We start from the raw sequence: 25,344 nt of genomic DNA, 5'->3' as shown, positions 1-25,344 counted from the left end.
TTTGAAATGTATAGAAATGCCAAATCACTGATGTTATGTAATAGGAATTAACATAGTGTTGCAGACAAACTTGGAGTAAAATGGATCAGATTTGTGGTTACCACGGGCAGTGGGTTGGGAGAGGGGAAATTGGATGAAGGTGGAAAAAAGGTACAAACAAACTTCCAGTTATAATATAAATAAATACTAGGGATATATAATATGATAAATATAATCAACACTGCTATATACTGTAGATGAAAGTTGAGAGTAAACCCTGAGTTCTCATCACAAGAAAAAATTTTTTCTATTTCTTTATATATCTGTATGAGATTATGAATGCATTAAACTTACTGATAATCATTTCATGACCTAAGTCATATCATGCTGTACACCTTAAACGTATACAGTGCTGTATGTCAAGTATATCAGCAAAACTGGAAGAAAAAAATGTCAGAATATATAAAAACTCTTTACAACTTAATCATAAGACAACTCAATTTTTTAAAATGAGCAAAAAATTTGAACAGACAGGAGTTCCTGTCATGGCTCATCAGAAACAAGTCTGACTAGCATCCATGAGGACGAAGGTTCAATCCCTGGCCTTGCTTAGTGGGTTTAGGATCTGGCGTTGCTGTGAGCTATGGTGTAGGTTGCAGATGAGGCTCAGATCTGATGTGCCTATGGCTGTGACTCAGGCCAGAAGCTACCACTCCAATTGACCCTAGCCTCAGAACCTCCATATGCTTCATGGCATGTGAGCAGATTTATTCATAAATCCTCAAAGATTTGTGAATAGCAAATAAGTAGTGTGAAAAGATGCTCAGTAAGATTAGTCATAAAACAAATGCAAATTAGGAGTTCCCAGCTCAGGGTAACGAGCCTGACTAGTACCCATGAGGATGTGGGTTTGATCCCAGGCCCCACTCAGTAGGTTAAGGATCCCATGTTGCTGTGGCTGTGATGTAGGCTGGCAGCTATAGTTCTGATTCGACCCCTACCCTGGGAATTTCCATTTGCCATGGGTGCTGCCCTAAAAAGAAAAAAAGGAAGAAAGAACACGCACATTAAAGTCACAATGAGACATTGCTATATACCAATTATAATGACTAAAATGAAATTACTGATAATACCAAGTGTTAGTATGGTTGTAGAGCAGCTAAATTCTCATATACTGCTGGCGAGAATATAAAATGGTGCAGCCTTGTTGGAAAACTACTTAGCAATTCCTTATAAAGTTAAATATAACTTTAAAGTTAAATATTTATGTTATAAATAGACCCAGCCACTTCACTGCTAGGTATTTGCCCAAGAGAAGTGAAAACATGACTAACAAAGATATATATACAAATATTTATAGTAACTATATTTACAAAAACCAAAAACTGGAAAAACCCAAATGTTCACCTGCAGGTGAATGGATAAACAAAATGTGATAAATCCATACTGCAATAAAAAGGAATGAATCATTGATCACTCATCAACATAGATGAATCTAAGCAGCATCATGCTGAGTGAAAAGAGCATGGTGTGAAAGAGTATGTACTTGTGATTCCACTTACAAAACTGTTTAGAAAAAGCAAACTACTCCATAGTAATACAAAAGAGAACAGTTGTTGCCTGAGGCCAGAGGTAGGGGGAGGGAAGGCAAAGGGACGAGAGGAAACTTTGAGGGGGTGGTAAAAGTTTTGATTGTGGTGGTGGTTACATAGATGTATAAAGTTATCAAAAGTCACACTGCATATAGATGTGGTCTATTGTATGTAAATTAACAACCAAGTTATTAAAAAAAATTAAAACTTGCAGTAGAAGTAGGGGAAAACTAATCAATGGCTTGCTATTGCCTTAACATAGCTTACAGATATTTTTGCAATCTAACTTCAGCCTCTAGGGGAAGGTTCTTCTACTGATATCTTCAAGTGTTCTTTGGCTTAATGGCAGTATAATTTCAGTCTCTGTCTCCATCTTCCATGGCTGTCTTTCCCAGTATGTCTGTGTGTCTTTGTCTCTACACATGGCATTCTTTTCCCTAATTCTGTTTTCTCTTCTTATAAGGATACCAGTCATATTGGATTAAGGCCTACCTTAATCCATTATGACTTTATTTTAACTTGGTTACATCTGCAATGACACTATTTCCCAATAATGTCATATTCACAGTTACTGAGGGGTTAGGACTTAAACATATCTTTTAGGTGATACAGTTCCACCCGTAATAAATCTCTTTGTCAATTTGGAGTGAATTGAACATTCCAATCCTTGAACATACTGTATCTCTATTTTTTAGGTCTTCTTTAAATTCTTACAGCAACATTTTATAATTTTCAGTGTTCAACACACATGCATTTTATTATATTTATCCCTGAGTATTTAATGAATTTGATACTATCAAAAATGGAATTGTATCTTTTACTCCACTTTCCACTTGTTCTTTGCAGGTGTATAGAAGTGCCACTAATTTTTGTATATTGATGATTTCCCTGCGCTAGAACTTAGCAGTAGGTCTGGTACTAATGGAAGCTAAGGAATTCTAAGGATTCCTCAAAAAGCCATTAGAACTCAGTAGTAGTAGCTTTTTGGTTGATTCTTTAAAATTATTTCTGGATAGGATCATGCCATCTACAAATAAAGAGTTCTTCCCTCCTTTCCAGTTGGATGCTTTTTATTTTATTTTTTTCTTGCTTTATTGTACTGGTTAGGACCTCCAGTACAGTGTTAAATAGAAGGGGTGATATGAAGTGATATGCAAATCCTTGGAGAGAGGATTTGCATTTAACAAAATTTAGTACCCGTTTATGATTAAAACTCTCAGCAAAGTAGGAATAGACAGAAACTTCCTCATATTCATCAGGAATATTATCAAAATCCCACAGCTAACATTGTATTTAATGACTAAATACCTTCTCCTAAGTTCAGAAACATTGAAGGATTTTAAGTAGGGGAGTTACTTGATCAAATTGGGCTTAAAACACTATTCTGTCTGCAGAATAGAGAATTGATTAGAGGAGAGAAAAAGTAGATGTAGGGAAAATAATTATAAAATTTTTATTTAAAAATCTTTTTAGTAGTACAGATGAGAGATAATGGAGTTTTCAGCTAAGCAATTCTTAGCTGGGAAATAGCAACCTCAGGAGGCATTTTTGTTAGCACTGATGACCGGGGAGTGTTAATGTCATTTAGGCATGGAGCCAGAGGAATGCTAGATGTTCTGTATTGCAGAAGAGAGCCCCAGCAATGAAGAACTGTTCTGCTTCAAGTGCCAATAGCACCTTAATGGAGAAACACTCGGTCCTTAAGGCACAGAAAGGGAGAGAAATAGAATTAGCAAGGTGCTGTGGTTTGAGGGAGGAACCTTAGAAGTTAGATCAAGAAGAATGCAATTTTAGGTAGGTAAAGTTTGAGAAATCTATGAAATATCTAGTAGGCAGTTGAAAATACACTTCTGGAACTCAGTAGGAAGGACAAGCTAGGAATAGATTTAAGTCTATTATTGTTGAGGTTATGGGAATGGCCTAGGTTATAGAGTAAGATGACGAATATGTAAGACAGAGCCTTGCCACATATAACGGTATAGTAAAGGAGAACAGGTTTTAATGACCAAGAAAGAGTAGTCAGAGAGAGAGAGAGAGGAAGAAAAAGCTGGGTACTGTGGCGGTATGTATTCCAGGCGAAAAGGTTTTTTTGTTTTCTTTTGTTACTTGCTTTTTTTTATGGCCATACTTGTGGCATGTAGAAGTTCTAGGGCCAGGGATTGAATCTGAGTTGCAGCTTCGACCTGCACTGCAGCTGTGGCAATGCTGGATCCCTTAACCCACTGTGCCTGGGCTGGGGATCAAACCCATTCCTCCGCAGCAACCTGAGCCACTGCAATAGGATTCTTTTTTTTTTCTTCAGTACTTGAGATATTTTATTGCTTATTAAGATGTAGTAGAAGAGCTTAATCTTATTTTTAATATTTTTATTATAGTTGATTTTTAATATTTTAAAAATATTTGTTGTTGTTGTTGTTGTTGCTATTTCTTGGGCCGCTCCCGCGGCATATGGAGGTTCCCAGGCTAGGGGTTGAATCGGAGCTGTAGCCACTGGCCTACGCCAGAGCCACAGCAACGCAGGATCCGAGCCGTGTCTGCAACCTACACCACAGCTCACGGCAACGCCGGATCGTTAACCCTGAGTAAGGGCAGGGACCGAACCCGCAACCTCATGGTTCCTAGTCAGATTCGTTAACCACTGCGCCACGACGGGAACTCCTTAAAAATATTTTTATTAAAGAATAGTTGAATTACATTGTGTGTATGTGTGTGTGTGTGTATATATATATATATATATATATATATAAACCTAGTCATATATATATTCACACTCCCTTTTTTATATTATCTTTCATTATGGTCTGTTCCAAGAGATAGATATAATTCTCTGTGCTATACAGCGGGTTCTCGTTGCTTATCCATTCTAAATGTTATAGTCTGCATCTACTAACCCCAAACTCCCAGTCCATCCCACTCCCTCCCTCCTCCCCCTTGGCAACCACAAGTCTGTTCTCCATGTCTGTCAGTCTATTTCTGTCCTGTAAATATATTCATTTATGTCATATTTTAGATTCCACGTATAAGTGATATCATATGGCATTTTTATTTCTCTAACTTACTTAGTATGAGAAGCTCTAGTTCCATCCATGTTGCTGCAAGTGGCATTATTTCGTTCTTTGTGATGGCTGAATAGCATTCCACTGTGTATATATGTACCACATCTTCTTAATCCATTCAGCTATCAGTGGACATTTAGGTTTTTTCTGTGTCTTGGCTGTTGTGAATAGTGCTGCATGTATACAACATACATGAATGTAGGGGTGCATGTATCTTTTTCAATGAAAGTTTTGTCCAGGAGTTCGCGTTGTGGCTCAGTGGTTAACGCATTCGACTAGGAACCATGAGGTTGTGGGTTCGATCCCTGGCTTCACTCAGTAGGTTAAGGATCTGGCGTTGCCGTGAGCTGTGGTGTAGGTTGCAGACATGGCTTGGAGCTGGCATGGCTGTGGCTGTGGCTGTGGCCGGCAGCTATAGCTCCGATTCGACCCCTAGACTGGGAACCTCCATATGCCATAGGTGCAGCCCTAAAAAAAAAAAGACAAAAAAAAAAGTTTTGTCCAGATATATGCACAGGAGTGGGATTGCTGAATCATGCATAGTAGTTCTATATTTAGTTTTCTGAGGAAACCTCCATACTGTTTTCCATAGTGGTTGTACCAATTTACATTCCCACCAACAGTGTTGGAGGGTTCCCTTTTCTCCATACCCTCTCTAGCATTTGTTAATTTGTAGGCTTATTAATGATAGCCATTCTGACTGGTGTGAGGTGGTACTTCATTGTAGTTTTCATTTGCATTTCTCTCATAATCAGTGATGATGAGCATTTTTTCATGTGCCTGTTGGCCTTTTGTATGTCTTCTTGGAAAATATCTATTTAGGTCTTCTGCCCATTTTTTAATTTTTTTTGTTTGTTTTTTTTTTGTTGAGTTATAGGCATAGTCCGTATTTTGTAATCTGCATATGTTTTAAATACCTGGCTTATACCCAGTTAATAAATAACTGTTGAATGAATAACTGTATCTGTACATTTATGCTGGATCTATTTTTTCATGTCTTCCAGCTTTCTATTGTGAATTTATTGACTATAAAAATCTAGTCTAAACTTTGTAAACACATACTGTATTTGGTACTATTCACCATGTATGGACTCAGTAAATATTGGATGATTGAGTCAGCAGTTTGCACTGGCTCTTAACCAAGGCATGCATAATATGTGCTGGGGTTACTGCAGATATTACTCACATACCTGATTATGCTGCTTTTCTGGAATACACGATCAAAATATTCTGATAGAAAGCCACTCATAATCAATTAATTATCTTTCTGTCATACAGAGAATATATCTTTGAAATGTATCATAGTATATCTAGTTAGTATTTTGTTCATTGAAAAACTCAGAAATATTTTCCTTGTTCAATTTAGCATTTATATGAAGAGAAGAAAACCTTAGGATTAGTTAATGTAAGCATAGTAAAAAAATTTGATTTGTGTTATATGCTGCCTATCATCAGGGACTTGTTTCAAACTACCTTAAATTCACAAAGGGTAAAATTAAATAAGTCCTTTTCCTGACATAGTACTTTATGATTTTTCAAAGCACATTATTTGCCTAGGTCATTTATTTGGGAAAGTTAAGTATCTGTCATATGCTAGGTTCTAGGGATGGAGAGATAAGATTCAATATTAGTCCTCAAGGAACTTGATCTAAAGGGGGAGACACATAGAGAAATAATCCATAGGGCATGATTAAATGCCACAGTAGGACTGTTTACAAAGGGATTTGAAAGTATAAAGTATACAGTTGATTAACTGCCTCAGGAAGTCAGGAAAGAAAAGATTCACTGAAGATGAATCCTACTAGACAAAGAGTAGGTCACCAAACTTGGAAAGGGGTAAGGACAGAAGGAACAGAAGGGGTAAATGAAGTCAGGAAAGTTTGAAAGTATGTTGTACCCTTATAGGTCAAGCAGTTCAGTAGGAGAGTGGAATGCAAGGTACATGGTGAGAAGGAAGGGAATTTGTAGCTGCAGATAAAGCTATTTAGGGCCAAACTCCTTATTTACTTTTTTTTTTTTTTTAATCTTTTTAGGGAAGTTCCCGGGCTAGGGGTCAAATTGGAGCTGTAGCTGCCGGCCTGCACCACAGCCATGGCAATGCAGGATCCCTGACCCACTGAGCTAGGCCAGGGATAAAACTGCATCCTCACATATACTGAGTTCTTAGCCTCTTTTACTGGCTTCACTTCTATTTATCATTAAGTGTTATAGTTCATAGTTTTCTATCTGAGATCCTCTTCTCTTTCTACTCTATTCCTAAATAATCATATTCACTCAGAAAACTTGTTATGTTGATGACCTCAAAATATATATGCTTTATCCAGGTCTCTCTCCTATTTCTTGTATATTGCTGTATTTCTAGGCCTCCTAGAGTGTCTTTCACTTAGTATGTGTTCAATTAATGCTTTCTTTATGACTGACTTACAGAATGAATGAGTAAACAAACTTCAGTGATTCTTTGTGACTCTTCTCTTTTTTTTTTCTTTTTCGCCTACCATGTAGCATATGGAAGTTCCTGGGCCAGGAATCGAATCAGAACTGCAGCTGCAACCTATGCCACAGATGTAGCAACACCAGATCCTTAACCCACTTCACTGGGCTGGTGATTGAACTGGTCCCTCCACAGAGATAAGCTGGATCATTAACCCACTGTGCCACAGGGGGAACTCCTTCTTTGTGACTCTTCTTAACAGATCAAAACCAAAAACTTTGTTTCCTCAGGCCTAGCACATAGTGGATACTCAGTAAATGCTTTATAAATGACTTTAAAAAGTGAATGAGTGAATAAAAAAACTTCGTAGTGATTCATTATAGCCAACTAAAACCAAAGACCTTGCTTATTCTCTTTAAATTGTAGTAGTCCCTTCTGTGGCTCATCAGGTTAAGGATCCGGCACTGTCTCTGAGGCACTGTGGGTTCAGTCCCCAGCCCAGCACATTGGGTTAAAGACATGGAGTTGCTGCAGCTGTGACATTGGTTGCAGCAGCTCAGATTTGATCCCTGGCCCAGGAACTTCCATATGCTGCAGGTGTGGCTGAAAAAGAAAAAAAATTGTTTTTGATAAATAAAAATGTAACTGGGTATAGCTTAAACTAAAACTTGCTTCAGGAGAGACTAATTAAGTAAGAGTTGCAGGTGTATTTGGAATGTTCACTGAATGTTTATGCAATGTATGAGTCATAAGAACAAAAAGTTAGTCACCTATTAACTACTACTAAAGTAGTATATGCTCAGTGGTCATGAGCAGAGACCCTAGTCTGGAACTACTTAGGAGAATATCCAGAATCTACTATAGGCATGTGATATAGAGCAAAATTTCCTCATTTGTGAAATGGAAAGCTCACCTCAGGGTGGTTGTGAGGACTAAATGCAATAATACTAGCATAGCACTTCCCACAAGGCCTGGCAGAAAATAGGCATTTAATACTTATTTATTACAAATGATATTTCACTTTGATCCAGCTGGTATAGGTGCTAGCCAAAGACACTATAGATGAGCAGTTGCTAAACATAGCTGCTTATCAGAATGACTTTAGCTTTTTTCTTTTTTTTTAATGGTTGCACCTGTGTCATATGGGCGTTCCTGGGTCATGGATCCAACCTCTGCCTCTGCTGCAACCTGAGCCGCTGCAATTGAATTCTTAACCCACTGTGCCACAGTAGGAACTCCTTTAGCTTTTTTAAAAAAAACATTCCTGGGTCCATCTTGAGACTGCTAAATTGGATTGGAGTGGGGCTGGGGAAGCAAGAATGTATATTTCTTTTCTTTCTTTTTTTGGCCACACCCAAGGCATATGGAAATTCCTAGGCCAAGGATTGAATCCAAGCTGCAGCTACAACCTACACTGGCTGCTTTAACCCACTGTACTGGACTGGGGATTGAACCCACACCTCCACAGTGACCAGTACCACTGTAGTTGGATTCTTAACCCACTGTGCCATAGTGGAAACTCTCAAGAATATGTATTTCTTAATCTTCCCAGGCGATTCCTTTTTTTAGGGCCACACCTGTGGCTTATGGAAGTTCCTAGGCTAGGGGGCTAATCTGAGCTGTAGTCGCCGGCCAACACCACAGTTGTAGCAATGCTGGATCTGAGCTGCATCTGCCACCTGTACTGCAGCTTGTGGCAACACTGGATCCTTAACCCACTGATTGAGGCCAGGGATTGAACCTGAATCCTCATGGGTACTAGTTGGGTTCTTAACCCACTGAACCACAATGGGAATTCCTCTCCCCAGGTAATTCTGAGGATTAGCCAGACTTGGCAGTTATGTTACAAAAGATAGTATTGTCTCTAGAAATCATCTGAATATGAGATGTGATTAGGAAAAATGTTTCTGATGTGGAGAAAAAGGAGCCAGAAACTACATCTGTAAAAAGCCAATTGTATATAACCTTTGGGATTGGTGGTCATAGTTGTGCTGACTGCCTGAGAACAGGTCATAATGAAAGTGAAGCATGCACAGCTGAGCCATTTTCAAGGTCCCAGAATGAGAAGAAAAGCAGAGCAACTGAGCTAGTAACAGCTGCCAAAATTAATTCAAAGTAGCTCTGTAGGATGGGGAAAGCATTAAGAGAGCTTCAAGAAGAGGGGGTAGAAATATTAAAATTTAAGTATTAGAGGAAGAAATATTAGAGGAAAATACATGAAGTAGCTGGGGATGAGGAAGAAGTGCTATAGGAAAATAGCAGGAGAAGATAATTCTTACTGAAAGAAGAGATAAAGAACATACGCCTTAGAAGAGGGAAGAAAGCATACGCCTTAGAAGAGGGAAGAAAGAAAAGGTCCCAGGAAGGGTTGTAAACACATGTTGAGAGATTTTCCATGTGTTCTAAACACATGGAAAAGGCCAAAGGCAGCATGGACGATCAGTTTGTTATGGATGGTCTCCAAATACTACAGAAACAAGTATTACAGAAGGGGAGAGAGAAAGTAAAGCCTAACTAAGCCAATGAAGTTGATAACAAAGGGAAATAAATGAGGGATTTCAGAAGTATGGAAGGATAATTAGAATTATACAAATAAGGATAAAGTACAACTTGAAGTAGGAGAGTATGTAGTACAAAGAATATGGAACGTAAAAGTCTAAGGAGCCATTCAGCAAACACTTATTTAGTGTTTATTGGGGTTGGGCAGTATGCTAAATGCTGAATACAAAGGGATGAATGAGAGGCAGTATGCTAGATGCTGACTACAAAGAGTTGAATGAGAGTTCTCATGGAATTCTCATTTCTGATAAACCTTGGGGGTAGGAAAGACATTCTTGTTGGAAATAGGACGACCTGTGATAGAAGAATATTTTGTTTTAGAAAGGACTTAATACGAGACTTTCTGCAGCTGACTATAGATGTAAATTGGGCAAAGGGATGGGACTATGTTTGTGAATATATGTATGTCTATCTACACACATCTATCTCAAATCCTCAAAGAAATTTGAAAAAGAAAGTGATCATTTGGTGTCTTTCTTGCATATTGTAAATAAGGATATTAGGGGAAAAGTCTGAAAGTAACCCAAAAGGGACCTAAGAAGCCAGGTAGTGAGAATCCATTTATAAAATGATGATTAAATAATACTTCTTAGGGTTTATATACTATTACTTGTCTGGAATATACTTAGGGAAAAAGAAAGCATAGTTGTCCCTCACTACTGAAGGGGATTGGTTCCAGGAACCCCTGTGCAAAGATGGATGCTCAAGTCCTTTATTTAAAAAGAGGGATGCAGAGGATCATCTGTATTCCATAGTATTGCCAGTATTGCCTATAGCATTGCCAGTTCAACAGAGTATATGTGGCAAAGTGAAAATACATTTTTTTTCAATCATGTAGTAGTAAGAGCTCAAATTTTAGTAGAGTCATTTACAAGATAAGCAAGTTCCTGTTAGAACCATGGAAATTAAAACTACGAGGAGGAATAGTCAGCTTCCTTTTGAAGATGAGGAAGTGGTGGAAGTATTAAAAGAAGTGAAGGCTCTCAGAGGAAGGGTTAAAGCCAAAGAAGTTAAAGAACTAAACAGAGCTATCTTTATGCAGAAATGATTAACAAAAGGCCTAAAAATAAGAAAAACAAATTGAAAAAGTTGAAACAAACATTAAAAATCAAAACCAAGTGGGAGAAGTCTTTATAAACAGACCCAAGATGGTAGAAAACGTAAGATTAAAGCCAAAATTAAATGGTTGCTTTACGTTCTTAGATTTTGCAAGATTACAAAGGAGTGTTATGATAGGTAAAAACATTATCAGATTTCCTTAAAAGTATTAGATTGAGAGTTAGAAGAATTCTTAGTTAAACCATTTTAGGAGCTAGATAAGAATTTTGAGGATTGGATTGTATCTGTGGAGAGAGAAGGTATCATCCCTGTAATACTGCAATGTCAAAAAAGTGAACATATAATTTAATAGCAGCCATCTAGATTCTACAGCTGAGCAACATAATAAAATTACTGTAGAAGGAAGAGAACTTCTGTGTTTAATGATCTCCCAGTTGGGCTCTGTGAGCTCTTTGAGCAAATCCTTGGCACCTCTGTTTAAAGGCATATGGAAGGTGAGATAACTAGCACAATGAAACCAGTGTTAATAGGAAGTGAGAGAAATTGGGAACTGGTACCTGCTGATAATTCCAAACACTGAATATAAGATTTTTGTGAGATTTTTCCTGCTAGAAAGATTGACAGAAATAACAGAGAACATGAGATGCCAGGGGAACAATATGCCATAAAGAGGGTCTGAGAAGCTAACTGGAAAATCCTTGCATGGCCAAGGAATGAGATGGGAAATAAATTCATTCTATTTGGATTAAGAAAGGCTTTTATTTAGACAGGTTATGATTTTTCTCTTTATTACCATGAGAAATATATTGTTCCAGAGCAGTTTTGAAAATGTGAGGACTTTATATATGCGCTTTTGGGATCAGCATCTCTATTCTCAATAACAAAGATTGAAGAGAAAATTAAAGTGATAATGAAATAGTATTGCCCATAATATTCTTTACTATTTTTATAGTCTATGTATTGAATTTTCCCTCCATTAAAAAATTTTTTTAAGAGTAAAAGGATAAAAAAGAAACAGTCCAGGAAGCTGAGGCCACTCGTAGCCTAGTATTCAAGAATAGCATTTCTGTAGCAGTTTCAAAAATAAGTTTAAAGTGGAGTACAGAGAAACTGAAATAGCATCATAAAAATGGATAAAGAACAAAATAATGCAGACTTTTTGAAAACAAGAATAAAGGATGGCTATGTTCTTTGGAAGGGCAAAAAATGCAAAAAGAAACTGCATCATGAAAATATAATAATCTCTCTTTACCCATGGGGTACAGATTCCAAGACCCCCAGTGTACACCCAAACCACAGATAGCACTACACTCTATATATACTATGTTTTTTACATACATACATAGCTATGATAGAGTTTAATTTGTAAATTAGGCACAGTAAGAGATTAACAATAATATAGAACAATTATAACAATATACTATAGTAAAAGACGTGAATGTGGTCCATCTCTCTCACAATATCTTGTTGTACTATACTTATCCTTCTTTTTTTTTTTTTCTTTTTTCTCTTTAGGGTCCACCTATGACATATGGAAGTTCCCAGGCTAAGGGTTGAATTGGAGCTGCAGCTGCAGGCCTACACCACAGCCACAGCAACACCAGATCCAAGCCGCATCTGTGACCTGTGCTACATCTTGAGGCAACACCAGATCCTTAACCTATAGAGCAAGGCCAGGGATCAAACCTGCATCCTCATGGATATTAGTTTGGTTCTTAACCTGCTAAGCCATAGTAGGAACTCCTTTACTCACCCTCCTTGTGATGATGTGAGATGATAAAATGCCTGCATGGTGAGATGAAATGAGACAAATGACATAGGCATTTGTAATGTAGCATTAGACTACTCTTGACCTTATAGTTGTAGGTCAGAAGAAGCATTGCTTGCTTTGGGTGATCTTGGATCATTGAGCCATGGTACTGTCAGTGGTTAGATGTTAGTAGCAGATAATGTTGATGGTTAGGGATCCCAAGCAAAATAGAGTGGGTCACCATAGATTTCATCATGTTACTCATAATAGCATGCAATTTAAAACTTATGAATTGTTTATTTCTGGAATTTTCAGGCCACAGTTGACTGCCAGTAACTGAAACCACAAAAATCGAAACCATGGATTAGGGGGACTATTGTAAAGGATGTGGGAAAGAAAGTAGACATAGGCTAATTAAAAGTTATTAGAGAGCACTTCCTAGTGGTCAACAGATCACACAGCTGTTTGTGTCAGTTTCTCCTGTGCCTGTTGCAGCTTTTCATCAGTGATCTCATTCCCAGGGCTTTAATTGCTATTTGTATGCTAATGACTTTCAAATCATCTATGCCCAGAATCAAGATCTGGATATCCAACTTCCACTAAAGATCTCTTCTTGGGTGTGTCACAAGTGCCTCAAATTCAGTAGGTCTAAATCTGAAAAAAAATCATCACCCCACTTCTCCCTTCTACCCCAAGTCTGTTTCTGCTATGTTTCCCTGTTATGCCGTATTAGTTTTATTCATCTAGACCTTCTACTCTAGAAATCTAAACATCATCCTTCATGTTTCTTCTTTTACTCCTGTATCCAGTCAATCAGTAAGACTATTAGATTCTTCCCCTTTAATATCTCTCACATACATATCTCTCTGTTCTCATTCTATTAGGTTAGACCAAGGATTGGTAAACTTTCTTGGTAAAGGACTAGATAGTAAATGTTTTAGGCTTTGCAGGCCATAGGTCTTTGTCACAATCACTGCAGCTCCAGAGTAGCCATGGACAATATGGAAATGAATGGATGTGGCTGTTTCTCATAAAACTTTATTTATAGACACTGAAATTTGAATTTCATATAATTCACGAAATATTCTTTTGGCTTTTCTCTCCACCCATTTAACGATGTAAAAACCACCCTTAGTTTGCCATCCATACAAAAACAGGCAGCAGGCCAGATTTGGCTCACAGACTATAGTTTGCCCACCCCGGCTTAAACTAACACTCTCTCATCTGAAAAACAACGTTTGTCCCCCAACTCTCCTATTCTACCTGGCCTCTCTAGTCTTGTCCCTTTGGTCCACTCATCTTACTGAAACCAGATTGACTTTTCAAAATGCAAATTGCATTTCACTGCATTGTTTGAAATCCTTTAAAGATTGACTGTAGGAGCTCCTGTTGTGGCTCAGTAGTAACAAACCTGACTAGTATCCATGAGGACTCGGGTTCGATCCCTGGCCTTGCTCAGTGGGTTAAGGATCTGGGGTTGCAGTGGGCTATGTTGTAAGCCAGCAGTTGCAGCTCTGATTCAACCTCTAGTCTGGGAACTTCCATAGGCCACAGATGAGACCCTAAAAAAAAGCAAAAAGAAGAAATGATTGACTGTAGCTAGAGGAATGTATTCAACATTCCTTGGCAAGGCTCTTCGTAATGTAGACTTTGCTTGCCTTTCTAGAGATATTACTTGCTGTTTTCCCTAACTCTGTTCCAGCTTAGATCTTCTTAGAACTGCTTGCAGTTTCTGTAATTGATGTGCAGTGTTTTTCACTTCTAAATGTTTTTTTTGTTTGTTTTGTTTTTTCTAGGGTGTAAGAAAAACTCCCACAGCATATGGAAGTTCCCAGGCTAGGGGTCTAAACGGAGCTGTAGCCTCTAGCCTACGCCACAGCGCCACAATCCCGCAATGCAGGATCCGAGCTGCATCTGCGACCTACACCACAGCTCACGGCAATGCTGGATCTTTAATCCACTGAGCAAAGCTGGGGATCGAACCGGCAACCTCATGGTTCCTAGTCGGATTCGTTAACCACAAAGCCATGACGGGAACTCCATTTCTAAGTTTCGACACATGTTTCCCTACCCTCTCCCTATTTCCACCTGGCTGACCACTGTGCTTCCTGCTGGACTTATTTCAGCTGTCATCATCATCTCCAGAAACCTCCTTTCATTCCCCCCAGGTTGGATTTAAATGCTTCTACTAAGTCCTCCCATCATGTCTGTAGAACCCAATAATAGCATTTATTTTGCTTTATTATAATTGCTTATTTACTTGACTGACTCTCCTAAATAATAAACTTGAGTGCCTATTGTTTGTCTGTTATTTTATCTGCAGTTTCCAACACAGTGCCCCATAGTACCCTCAACATTTTTGTTTTTATTTTTTGCACTAAAAAATTAATTTAATTCATATATCATAAAGTTTGCCCTTTTAAAGTGTGCTATTCAGTAGTTTTTAGTATATTTGTGAAGTTGTGTGACCATCTCCCTATTTAATTCCAGAACATTTTTATCATCCCAAAAAGAAACCCTGTGTCCATTAGGAAGCCACTTGTCATTACTTCTCCCTTCAGCCCCTGGCAACCACTAATTATTTTCTGTCCCTGTGGATTTGTGTGACCTGAACATTTCATATTAGTGGAATCGTACAATACTTGTCTTTCTGTGACTGACTTCTTTTACTTAATGTATATAATATTTTCAAGGTTCATTTATGTACCAGTAACTAGCTCCTTTTTACAACTGAATATCAGCATTATATTTTAAATTTCATTCTTTGAAACCCTCAGGACTTGAGGGGAAAACAAAGAGGGCCAGCCCCTGCTTCAAACTTAGAGTAGGTCTAATTTCATTAGTTATTTGTTAATGGATAAACTTTCATTTGAAATTTGAAAGTCAGTGGCTCTCAGATTAAAGAATAGACTCTAGTTGGGGCCAAAGAGCCCGCCATAGTCTTTTTTCTGACCTTCTTCCTCACTGTTATTTCCTCTGTATCATTTGCTTTAACCAAACAGTACTTTGGTGGGGTCTTCATACATCTCATGCTTTCTTGCCTCTGTACTTTTTCTTATGCCACCTACTGTATCTGAAATGCCCTCTATCTATTTAAAGTTTTACCTAGCCTTCCTTGCTTAATTCAGATAAAAGCCCTTCCTCGAAACTTTTCTGATCATACTAAATAGGAATCATCTCTGAAATCCTACAGTAATTACACTACTTTAAATGGTGTAGTAAAATTCATTGAGTTTTAAAAATAAAATAAAACAAATGCTGCCTTGCCTACTGATTATTTAAGACTGCTCTCATGTTTTCTAAGTGTTTTATACTCTCCCATCCAGTACCTTGGCAGAGTAAGTTCTTCAGATGTAACTGCAAATATCATGGACACTCTGAAAAATAATGTGGCACTTTCTCAAAAAACTAAACGTAGACTTACCATGCAACCCAAGAATCTCACTCCTGGGCATTTATCCAGGAGAAATAAAAGCTAATGTTCATGTGAAAATCTGCACACACTTTTTCATAGCAGCTATATCTATGATAGTCAAAAGCTAGAAACCACCAAAACATTCTGTAGTAGTCAAATGCTTAAACATTCATATCACATTCATATCACAGAATACTACTCAGCAGTAAAAAGGAATGAACTATTGATATATACAACTATGCACTATACTAACAAGAAAAATCACAAAAGGTTATATGCTATATGATTCCATATATAACATTCGTGAAGCGACACCGTTTCAGAGATGGAGAACAAATTAGTGGTTACCAGGGATCAGCAGTAGTGGGGAAGGAGGATAGGTTTGACTATAAAGGATAGCATGAGGGAGATATTTGTGATGATGGAATAGTTCTGTATCTTTTTTTTTTTTTTGATGGTTACATGAATCTATGCATATAGTAAAATGACATAGAACTATACACACACATTGTACCAATATCAGTTTCCTGTTTTTTTTTTTGCCATTTCTTGGGCTGCTCTCACGGCATATGGAGGTTCCCAGACTAGGGGTCGAATCAGAGCTGTAGCCACCGGCCTACACCAGAGCCACAGCAATGCGGGATCTGAGCCGCATCTGTGACCTACACCACAGCTCACGGCAACATCAAATCCTTAACCCACTGAGCAAGGCCAGGGATGGAACCTGCAACCTCATGGTTCCTAGTCGAATTTGTTAACCACTGCACCATGATGGGAACTCCTCAGTTTCCTGGTTTTGATGTTGTTCTATAGTTACATAAGATGTGCCCATTGGGGAATATGACTTAGCCATAAAAAGAACAAAATAATGAACATTTGCAGCAACATGCATGCAACTAGAAATTATCAAAGTAAATGAAGTAATTCAGAAAGAGAAAGATAAATATCATATCATTTGTATGTGGAATCTAATATATGACACAAATGAACCTATCTGTGAAACAGAAACAGACTCATGGACCTAGAGAACAGATGTGTAGTTGCCAAAAGGAAGGGAGTTGAGGGAGGGATATAGTGGGAGGCTGGGGTTAGCAGATGCAGACTGTTAAATACAGAATGGATAAACAACAAGTTCCTACTGTATAGCGTGGGGAACTATATTCAATATCCTATGATAAACCATAATGGAAAAGTATTTTAAAAAAGAATGTGTGTGTGTATAACTGAATCACTTTGCTGTGCAGCAAAAATTAACACAACATTGTAAATCAGCTATACTTCAATTAAAAAAAAATAGATGTACCAATTGGGAGAAATTGTGTGAAGAGTATATGGGACTTCTCTGTGCTATCTTTGCAGTTTTCTATGAATCTATAATTATTTAAAGGTGAAAAGTTAAAAATATCTTTACATTAGAGATTGAGGTTGTATTTAGCATAATTATTTTTGTACGCGTGGTGCTGCTTTTGATCAATATGAATCAGTCTATGCCTTTCAAAGTAACGTTACTCTTGAGGTTGACAGGAGAACCTGTTTATAGTGATATTTTAGTTGCATTTTATAATTAGGTGAGAACTGTTTAAGCAAGAACTGAGACACAGTAATTCTTTATATATGACATCCTGGCTATCCAAGGCCTTAATTTTTAACTTAAGTGATAAGCCTTAATTTGAGTCATGTTTTGGTACTCTTTTAGGTTCCTGGTGTTCTTGTATACTGGCTCCTAGAGGACAGTGACTACAACAGTGTGTCCTGTGTAGTATCTGTCATTCTGTGCAAGCTTGATAAACAATAATTATTTTTAATTTCACATTAATTGATTCAAACAATTCTTAATATAGTTAAAAATATTCTGATAAGATTTTGAAAAAACAGCATTAAGCAATATTCAACTAAAAATTTTAAACCTGAAAATTATTATACTATATTTTAAGTAAAATGAACATTCTTGTGCAAATTTAAAATGAGTATTACAGAATCAGAATTTATCTCTAATTCATTTTGGAAACTGGTGTAGTATACATAACTTAAAGACTTTTATTTCTATTTTGTATTTATGATCAAGCTCAAAGTGAATATGAGCAAAAAAACTAAATATGAGCAAAACTATATTCTTGAGTAAAATGAAAACTTTTTTTTTTCAGGTTAAACTACAGAACAACATATCATATCAGATGGCTGACATACGTCATTTAAAAGGTAAGCAACTTAATTACAGATTAACAATAAAGGTCACTAAATGCCTAAAATTCTGAAGAATTAAGAAATCCTCAAGTTAGATAGCTAAATGAAATAGAATATTTGAACAAAGGTCCTCTGATAGCAAAACATTTGTCCTTTTGTCTTAAGATATAATAAACAATTTTGATGTTGCTTTGTATATATAAATACAAGTTAACATTTGAGGTCTGCATTTTAGTCTTGTGCTGTAGACAGATCATATAATGGAATGTTGAAAGAATCCTCAAAGAAAATTGAGATATAGTTTCAGAGACCATCACATTTCTAGGGAAAAGGTAAGGGATGATCCCTCTGTAGTGTGTCTAGTCTGCTAAAATAATCCATTCCGGTCTAGGGATGCTTTGGGCGGGTCCTCTAAGCTTAATGCGCTGGATACTCTGGGAACAAAGAAACCTGGAACAGAAACCAGGAAGAAACCTAGAGGGGAAGAGAAGAGGGAAAGGGATGGACGGATGGATACATAGATTAGATAGGTAGGTAGCTAGATTAGATAGATAGATAGATAGATAGATAGATAGATAGATAGATAGATAGATAGATAGATAGATAGATCACTTAGATGAAGTGATAAGAAATAACTAAAACTTTTATGAAAAATAATAGGTAAAGAGGACAAGCTCTGTGCTCTGCTTACATTACTTTACACTATCGCTGGCCTTGGGAGTCTGAGGACTGTCCTTCTTCTCCCTCACTGCCTTTGGTTATGATGCTATATATTTTAAAACTTTGCATGCAGTGACTCTGAGTTTATATATGTGGGTAATACATGCTCTCTAATTTCATAAATACATCTTTATAACCATTTTGAACCTCTTTAGATAGAATTAGGTAATGTATTTTTAACATCCTCTTGAATAAGCCAACCTAAGCTGCCTAGCAAAACCATTAGAAAGTAGTAGTATTTGTGTGTTATAACCCCAAAATAGGAATTACTAATTCTTTGCTATTTATGTTTTAGAACAGCTTTGATTTTCTGTTAAAAAATCACTTCCTTGGTGGCCATGTTTGTTTTTGTTGCATTTGTGTCCCTCTTCTACTCTTTTGACTCACAGGAGTACACAGGATGACACAGAAGATGGCGCACTGTCAGTGCTGCTTCTACCTTGCAGTTTTTACAAGTGATTCTGATTGTCATCAAAGTATGCTTCTTATAAATAGTAATAGATCAATTGAATATGGAGTTCTGCAGCTTTTGCTAGCATATATCAGAGAAAATAACAGCCTATATTACTGAGTAAAAATCTTTATTGTACTATGTGTGTTGAAGTAGATCTTGAGATGTTTTGATATTTTGTATGATACTCTAGCAGAGAAAAAGGCTTTGATTTGAACTTTAGAACTGCAACTTTTGGTTTTAGTGCAGTTACTGAAGAGATTGAGATTGAATTTAATTAATGTGACTTTTATACCTCAGAAACTATTTCTACTGAAACAAACCTCTTGACAAGTTGACAACCTCCCCCTGCCCAATATTTGGCTATTTTCATTGAAATTAATATTGGATATAATAGAATTAATACACATCAAGGTCCTTTTAAGACCCTTATAGTAGTTAATATTTTCTTGAATTGGGAGTTGATGTTAATTTAATGAGAAAGTAAATAAACATTCTAGTATACACGGATTTGTTTTGAATAGCTTACCTTATTTTTATGCCTATTACTGAAAGAAAATTTGAAATCAAAATTTTCAAGAAATTTTTTTTTTTTTTGCTTTAAAAGCTCATACTTGTCAACCCCCTTTCTTACCCACATCCCAATCTTTTGAAGTTACATTGAAGGATTATGGCTATGTCCTTCTCTAGCGTGCCCCTGGTATTACTGTCAGAGCTAGACTACCCTGCACAATTCACCTGGAACCTGCTCTCAAATTAAGTTGCTCAGAGATTCCTGCTGTGTTGAAATACATGGCAATCAGTTGAAAGTAAAATTGTGATACAGGAAAATTTTGTCTGTTTAGTTTGGCTTCTTGATCTGTTTACTTTTCCCCTTTCAAGTCTTTGTTTTGACCCACTCAAAGCATCTTTTGGCTCCCTGCCTTTTCCTGGATTCAAATAGCTTAGAATCTATATTTTACATGGACTGGAACTCACTCATACTGATATCTTACGTTTTTGTCAATTGAATTTTAAATCTTTTATCTCTATTTAAAAATGAAAACTTGGAGTTCATTCATGGCTCAGCAGTTAACAAATCTGACTAGCATCCATGACGCTGCAGGTTTGATCCCTGGCCTTGCTCAGTGGGTTAAAGATCCAGTGTTGCTGTGAGCTGTGGTGTAGGTCACAGACATGGCTCGGATCCTGTGTGGCTGTGGCATAGGCCAGCAGCTACAGCTCCGATTGGACCCCTAGCCTGGGAACCTCCATATGCTGTGGGTGTAGCCCTAAAAAAAATTAAAAATTGAAACTTTATTTCCTGATAAAGATATCTCAAACATTGTTAGTGAGAAGCTTTGTAGTGAGGCAGAGAAGCCAACACAAATCTCAGAGTCACACTAAGCCTCAGGTTCATCTTGAAGGTAAACTTAGCGGCTTCAGTTAGTTTACTGTGTAGGAAATAGAAACCTGAATGAGTCCTAAAGATTATCAATTGAGGTCCATTCCCTAGTAGCTTGTAGGTAGTGATGATTTGATTTTTTTTTTTTTTTTTATGGCCACACCAGCAGTATATAGAAATTCCCAGGCTAGGAGTCAAATCGGAGCTACAGCTGCCAGCCTATGCCACAGCCACAGAAATGTCAGATCCTCGCCTGTCTGTGACCTACATCACAGCTCATGGCAACTCCAGATCCTTAACCTACTGAGCGAAGCCAGAGATTGAGCCCATGTCTGTATGGGTACTAGTTGTGTTTGTTTACCCCTGAGCCACAATGGGAACTCCTTTTCTTACGGTTAATTTTTTAATTGTAGTAACTTTTCAGTTCTAGAATCTTTGCTGCCTGAGTACAGTTTCACAGAACTGGCTGTCTGTAAATGACAAGGCCTTATGTCACTGCCTCCTTCTGGTATCTCATTTTCTTTGTAGAATCAACATCCTCCAACCCTCTATTTCTTAGTAGATGGGACCAGGGATCAGGTAACAAGCTGAATATGTTATTCAGGGAAACCTGGCCTCAGATTTCTTACTTTTATCTAGGGTGGGGGGTAATGAGTGAAAAATTACAGACATCAGTCATATTTATGTCTTGGAGAATTAATACAGTAAGAGGAGAAACTTAAAATGTGACTTGACTAAATAGAGTAGAATGGTGGTTACCACGGGCAGGGGTATGTGTGGAAAATGAGATACTGGGTATAAAAGAGTACAAACTGTTAGTTATAAGATGAATAAATTTTGGTGATCTTAATATATAACATGGTGATTATAGTTAACAATACTGTATTATGTATTTGAAAGTTGCTAAGAGAGTAGATCTTAAATGTTTTCACTGCAAAAAAATTGGTAATTATATGAGATGGTAGAAGTGCTCGCTAATGCTGTGATGGCAGTCATTTCACAGTACATAAGTGAATCAAAGCAACATGTTGTATACCTTAAACTTATACAATGTTATATATCAATTAAAATAAAAATAATAGTAAAAATGGCTTGACTAGGCAAGCATAATTATTAATTATATGCATTCTATATAAATCATTTATTTTTCATATTTGATTATTAATACTGTACAATAGCTATAATTATGCTACTTTTTATTTATACGCCTCAGTGAACATTCATGTGACTTCACAATTTTTATTTGTCATTAACATAGTTATGATTCCACAATAAAATTAAGAAAGTGTAGCAAAAAATATGTTCAGGATCCTACCACGAGACATAATCATAGATAGAATTTTGACATATTTTTATATCAGTCTGTTTTTTCATGTGGATATATTTATGCTATAAATATATGTTTATATCTGCTTTTTAAAAATTTACATCACAAGCATTTTTAGAGTATTTTTAAAATAATAAGACAAATTCTGTAAGCCTTCCATGAAAAGTAGACGTTATAGTGATAATATTGGTACATTGTGGTTAGATATTATATTTTAGTCTTAGTAAGTAAATGTTGCTTATACAGAATAGACCTCCGTTCCCATTTATAAAAATTAAGACTTTCTTAACTACTTTTGCTTAACTGCTAAGGTTGTTGGCTGATTTTTAATCCTCTGTCCAAGAAACTGACGTTTCTATTCTTTGGCTGAATTTCTCTTATATTTATAGGGTGAGATGAAGAGGGACTGACTCTGGAAAATGTGGGGCCAGTGATTATGGATTAAAGCTCACTAAAGAACATTTGGCCCAGCTTTTAATTTACTATCCAGCTGGGAATTTCCTGTTATTCATTACAACTAAAACTTTTAGCTGTAGTCCAGAGATTATAAGCTTTGAAAATGGAATTTTGATATATGTGGACCTAGCTTCAGTAGCAGAACTAGAAATGAGATCAGAAGTGATTGGTACCTGAGTTGGGAATCAAACGTGATTTTAAAATGAATTGGGAGTTCCCGTCGTGGCGCAGTGGTTAACGAATCCCACTAGGAACCATGAGGGTGCGGGTTCGGTCCCTGCCCTTGCTCAGTGGGTTAAGGATCTGGCGTTGCTGTGAGCTGTGGTATAGGTTACAGACGCGGCTCGGATTCCGCGTTGCTGTGGCTCTGGCGTAGGCCGGCAGCTACAGCTCCGATTGGACCCCTAGCCTGGGAACCTCCATATGCCACATGGGAGTGGCCCTAGAAATAGCAAAAAGACAAAAAAGTAATAATAATAAAATAATTTAAAAAAAATAAAATGAATTGAATTCTGTCCCCATAGCCAACACATCTAAAAAAATATTATTTTTCCCCTACTTTTATGAAGCAGAGAGTTTTAAAGAGGTTTAAAGAGAATTTTTAAAGTATTTCTGATTAATGTGAAAGCCACTGAGGCTCTTTTTTAAAAAACAAATTTTATTGTCCATGCATGTGTTAAAAAACGCTGTTCAATGTGATACTAATTGTATAACTTAACTCCCTGAGAGTATGAGTAAAGAAACTGAGGACTGTATATAATTTTGAAAAATCCCATACCTTATCAATAGGAAGCATTAAACTAAGTAAACTTTATTCCTTTGGTTCTTACCTTCTGTGGATAGAGCAACTTGCTGAGCTTCGCCAGGAGTTTCTTCGACAGGAAGACCAGCTTCAGGACTATAGGAAAAACAATACTTACCTTGTGAAGAGATTAGAATATGAGAGGTAAGATTCTACATGTAACAAATGTTTATGAATCTTAAATATTTATTCAACTTTCAGACAGTTTGTTTCTTCCTTCCTGTCTTCTGTTTTTCTTTCATTTTACTAGGTCTTTTAAATTCCTTTTCTGTTATCTTTATGCCTTGTTGAAATCCATTCTCTTTTATTTAGATAGGTTGAACAACATGAAAATAGCTCTTACAAGCCATGTTAAATCTACCCTGTAGTAGAATTCATTCTGAGACAGAAAATCTTTCAAGGCTTGATTTTTATTGGTTTAGATAGGGCAAAGACTGAAGAAGATTCTATGGTTCTTTTTTTTTTTTTTTCTTTTGTCTTTTTAGGGCCACACCTTGTGTACATGAAGGTTCCCAGGCTAGGGGTCTAATTGAAGCTATATCTGCCAGCCTACGCCAGAGCCACAGCAATGCCAGATCTGAGCCGCATCTGTGACCTACACCACAGCTCATGGCAACGCCGGATCCTTAACCCACTGAGTGAGGCCAGGGACCGAACCAACAACCTCATGTTTCATACTCAGATTTGTTTTCACTGTGCCATGACGGGAACTCCAAGATTCTGTGGTCCTTTTTGAGGGTCATCCAGAAGATTAAGCTAGCACTGGGAGATGTCCCCAGAATAGCTAAGGGACTAAACGCCAGCTCTTTCTCCTCTGCACTTCAGTCCCCTTGCTTACACATCTACACTGTTGGTGATAAGGTTGGGAACCTCTGAGGGTCCTTTCTAGCAATCACTCTTTAAAAGGCTTTATTATATCCTGAATCAGTTTACACTATTTTTTAAGTTTGCACCCCCCCTCCCCCAAATTAGGAGGATTTACTGTATTGTATTTTATTTTTAGGGCTGCACCTGAGGCATATGGAGGTTCCCAGGCTAGGGGTCAAATTGGAACTGCAGCTGCCTGCCTACACCACAGCCACAGCAACACTAGATCCTAGTTGCATCTGCAACTTGCACCACAGCTCACGGCAACATTGGATCCTTAACCCACTGATCGAGGCCAGGGATCAAACCTGCATCCTCATGGATCCTAGTCAGGTTTGTTTCCTCTGAGCCACAACGGGAACTCCCTGTATTTTAAAGCATTGTTTATCCACTTCTGACTTCTTACTCATGTAGGTTATCAATATGCTTATGTTCACATATATGTATTTTAACCTAACAGTATTCAGTAATTTTCCATATATCTTTAAGGTTAAAGATTGACATACCTAGAGGTTAATATATTATTCGAGCACGTTAGTGTACCAAAGCTTGTTTAGTCTAATTGCTGGACCATTGTAGAAGTTTTTCTTTTCTCACTGTTATGACTATCAGCTGTGAAAATCTTTGTGCAAAAATGATTTTCTCCTTCTTATGTTATTTCGCTGGTGTATATTCTCAAATAGAAAATTTCTGAGACAGAGTGTGTTATTGATTTTGTTACTCTTATCACATATATGAAAGATTGCTTTCTAAATGACTATGTGAATTTATAACGAAAATGTTTCTTTGTAGCCCCGCCAACATTAGCTTTTATAATTCTAACTAAATTTTGCTAGTATAGGAATAAGATAGTACTATATATACATATAGGAAGTTTAATTTACATTTTAAATGGAAGAAGGTAATGTTTTTCTATATATTTATTGTTTCTTTTTGCATGAATGACCTGTTTGTATCCTCTGACTGCTTGTCCAGTAGAAATTCATAATCTTTGTCTGATGTTCCTTTACTTTTTCTCTTGTTGCCTCCATTCTGTCTTATTTATTAGTTTCTTGTATTCTTGCTCTCCTTATGGTTTAGTCTTTTATTATTGTATTTAAAGTACTAATTATTTGATGAATCATCTGCTGCCACTTATCAACTCTCATAATTCTCTAGCTTTTCTTATCCATTACTGTATATTGGTTCACAGTTTTCTCTTCTGAGATGTTTTACTGTTCTGTGATTGAAATTGTCTTTGATGTTTTTCTATATGAATGTAATTTATAAAAATAAATTTTCATCTTTCTAATTTGTTTTTTTGATTAGCTGT

The 25,344-nt window shown here is 37.0% G+C and overlaps 1 protein-coding gene across 2 annotated transcripts in view; it reads left to right on the top strand.

Moving 5' to 3' along the window:
• The window catches only part of GOLM2 (golgi membrane protein 2), a 102,026-nt gene that overhangs the window by 12,397 nt on the left and 64,285 nt on the right, over nucleotides 1-25,344 (top strand). For both annotated transcript variants that reach the window (XM_047766487.1, XM_047766488.1), the window contains exons 2-3: nucleotides 17,986-18,040; nucleotides 23,207-23,309. In XM_047766487.1, coding sequence (XP_047622443.1) covers nucleotides 17,986-18,040; nucleotides 23,207-23,309 — 158 coding nt within the window. The remainder of the gene's footprint in view (nucleotides 1-17,985; nucleotides 18,041-23,206; nucleotides 23,310-25,344) is intronic.

This window comes from Phacochoerus africanus, chromosome 2 (assembly GCF_016906955.1).
Source record: "Phacochoerus africanus isolate WHEZ1 chromosome 2, ROS_Pafr_v1, whole genome shotgun sequence".
Classification (NCBI taxonomy): Eukaryota; Metazoa; Chordata; class Mammalia; order Artiodactyla; family Suidae; genus Phacochoerus; species Phacochoerus africanus.
Note: the sequence above shows the minus strand (reverse complement) of the source record. Positions and strands in the feature narration are given on the sequence as shown.